At 30.5% G+C, this 3,161-nt stretch overlaps 1 protein-coding gene across 2 annotated transcripts in view; it reads right to left on the bottom strand.

Moving 5' to 3' along the window:
• Nucleotides 1-709: 709 nt before the first annotated feature.
• LOC107576748 (ADP-ribosylation factor-like protein 2-binding protein) overlaps nt 710-3,161 on the bottom strand; it is a 25,538-nt gene continuing 23,086 nt past the window's right edge. Inside the window, exons 3-5 of one of the 2 annotated variants that reach the window (XM_016262882.1) lie at nt 1,646-1,742; nt 1,533-1,564; nt 1,306-1,387 (exon numbers count right to left, since the gene is read on the bottom strand). In XM_016262882.1, the coding sequence (XP_016118368.1) occupies nt 1,342-1,387; nt 1,533-1,564; nt 1,646-1,742 (175 nt within the window). In that variant the 3' untranslated portion in view covers nt 1,306-1,341. Of the gene's footprint in view, nt 1,388-1,532; nt 1,565-1,645; nt 1,743-3,161 lie in introns of both variants that reach the window. The other variant, XM_016262881.1, reaches the window with a different exon arrangement.

The raw sequence follows: 3,161 nt of genomic DNA, 5'->3' as shown, positions 1-3,161 counted from the left end.
ACCCTACCCTTACAGGAATAAATTACATTTTACAATGTAGAAACACTATTTTAAATTGTAATAACATTTCCCAATATTTGTATAATATATTTTTATATACAATATTAAATATATACAAAATATATATTATATTGTACTTTTTGATCAAATAAATGCAGCCTTAGTGAGCATTTAAAGAGATACAAAAAAGCAAAAACATACAAGAATCTTAAGAGCCCCAACTTTTAAACAGTAGTGTACTATTTTTTTTTAAGATACACTAAATGACTTAAATATGTATTTAAGTGGTGAGGTTCTTGAATTATTGTGAAGTTATGCTTAAGAATGTAATTGATTAATTGTTTTGAGCATAAACATGGTTTGATAAAATATAATTAAAGAACCATTGTATTTATTTCTTTCACACACAAGCTCAAATGTGTCTATATATACAAATAATAAACAAATACACACAATTACGCAACATTAATCTAGTAAGAACAACACATTCTTCTAAGAAAGGAGTAAAACGCCTGAAATTTGTAATGTATACATCAACAAAACTAAGTATTGTTAGTTTTGAAAAGCTCTTTTGACTCTTTCCTTCTCATCGTCACTGAAGATATGAGAGCCATCCAAAACATGGACTCAACATCACATTAAAAAGCATGAAAAACTAAATTAGATTATTTGCATTGTTTCTGGTAACTGAATAAACACCTTTTTTAAGTTTATTCTGTAATATTTCACCTGGGGAAACTGCAAGTCTTGTAAATGAAAAACGGGTCTTTTAGAACTGTTGTCATATGCACATTGTATAATACTTTTGTAATGAAAAGCCCTTTATGATTGTCAAGTGAAAGGAATTATTTTGGTACATTATGGTGTATAAGGATTTAACCATTAAAATGAAGGGGTTCTATAAAAAAGTGCAATAAAGTGGCAGCTTTGAGATACTCGCATGCTCATTACAGTTTTCTACATCAGTTTGGTCAGAAACAGCAATAGTGTTTTGCTGCGCTGTAGGCCAACAAGATATGAAAGACTGATCCACACGGAGTCTGGATTTTGAGACAGATCATATGAATACTGCTAAAGAGGAGTCATACCTGACAGTTAACCTGAATGTTACGTTTAAACATTAACCTAAATTAAACACCGATTCCCTTCTGTCAAGTTAGTATAACAGTGTCTGTTTGTTTTGGGATGAGTCAGAAAGGAATTTTCAATAAATATTCATCTAAATATACATGGGAATAATCATGTGTTGACTGATCATTTACATGAAATGCCCATTGGTTCAGTTCGATTGTGAGGCCATGCTGGAGGTCAGAGTTGAAGCAGAAGCAGAATTTAAAGACTTCACCACCAGTCCGGTACTAAGGTCCAATCCTCTACCCTCCTTTTCCTATAAAAAGAAGAATGGGCAAATGAGTTTCTCCCACAGACTATGGCAGGTTTATAGCTTCTGTTCATGATAGTAGAAAATTAGGCCAAAGTTTTATCTTAGTAGGTGATGACGTTTCAGTTCTTTTATTATAGCCAAGAATTACATTTGAGCTGGGCAGAACAGCTTTCCTCTGAACTGTAACACAATCCAAATACACATTATTTTACATTATGAATCCTATATTTTGTAGTACAAAAAGAAAAATGTTTTACTTACTGCTCTGTAATCAATGAACATCTCTTTAAAGGCCATAAAGTCAGTGAAAGTGAGTAGCATGTCTAGTATGTCACCTGAGATTTCATCTTTGTGCTGTCTAATTGAGAAAAGAGGGATAACAAATAAACAAGTAATTAGGTCACAATTAGGGAATAATGTTCTATGCAAATACCATTTTATGTAAATACCTCCATCTAGTGGTAAATTATGTGTAATACAATAAGACATTTTAGAGCAGTTTTTTTTTTTTAACAAATAAATAGATAATACAACTAACAGAATTATTGTGAGTAGTAAAAGGTAATAATGTAACGTAATAGAAACTAAATGCTTTCCATACATTATTTTACACATTTATGATATTATTTTTTTACAGTATAAATGGGGTGTTTGTACGTGAAAATATATAGCTGCCAGAGTTGGGTAGACTACTACAAATTGTAGTCCGTTACGGATTACAAATTACATGACAAAAATTGTAGTTAGTAACATAATCCATTACATTACACTACTTTAGATTACTTTTAGAGTACCTTTGACCTAACTCGTTTGATTTAAAGATTAGGATAATCTTGTACCATATTGATATAAAAATACAAAGAGTAAGAAAATAATTAAATCAAGGTTTCCCAAACTGGAGTTCGTAAAAGAACTGCAGGGAGTTTGTGAGTTTAATGAAAAGCTAATAAATTAATTAAATCATAAAAAATGCCAAATTAAAATAAATAGTTTAAAAATACCATCAACCAACACTTACTACAGAATCAAATTGTTATTTGTTTACCGCATGTCATTTGACCATTAACCAACAACCGTGAAAATATAAAAATATTTATTTTAAAATCTCAGGGGTACTTAAAAAAAAAAAAAAAAAAAAAATAATGTGAATTTGTGCATTTTAATGTGTTTGAAACACACACACACACACACACACACACAAAACTTCCAAAGACATAATAATACATAATTAAATAACCTACTGAGTGATAATTTGAATAAAAATCAATTTGTTCAGTTGATGCAATGTTGAAACACTTCTTAAACCTGAAATGATTTTTGTAAATCCAGTGGTCAAATGCTGTGTAGCCACCTTGACTGGTCTTTGTGTGAATGTCCACAATACAGGAAGACTTTCCGAGCGGTAGGCAGTTTTAGAAAGGAACATTTAAAAGATGAAAAAGAGGAATCAAGAAATGATGAATAATTTATTGCTATTGTGTGAATATGTAATCATGTAATTAATAAAAAAGTAACTGTATTCTGATTCCGAGTATTTTAAAATGTAATTTAATCTAATTAGTAGTACTTCATTTTTGGAATCTGATTATGTAATCTGGGTTACATGTAATCAGTTACTACCCAGCTCTGATAGCTGCCCTCTAAATTTTTGGAAGAGGCCCTTTATACGAGGATGATCATATTTGAGGATCTGTAGCATCTTAAATGACTGAAAACCCCTGTTTTATACTGACTTAAAGGTGCAATAGGTGATTGTCTTCAGAAACATTTTTTATTA

Source organism: Sinocyclocheilus grahami, unplaced genomic scaffold, assembly GCF_001515645.1.
Source record: "Sinocyclocheilus grahami isolate Dianchi unplaced genomic scaffold, SAMN03320097.WGS_v1.1 scaffold4274.1, whole genome shotgun sequence".
Taxonomy (NCBI): domain Eukaryota; kingdom Metazoa; phylum Chordata; class Actinopteri; order Cypriniformes; family Cyprinidae; genus Sinocyclocheilus; species Sinocyclocheilus grahami.
Note: the sequence above shows the minus strand (reverse complement) of the source record. Positions and strands in the feature narration are given on the sequence as shown.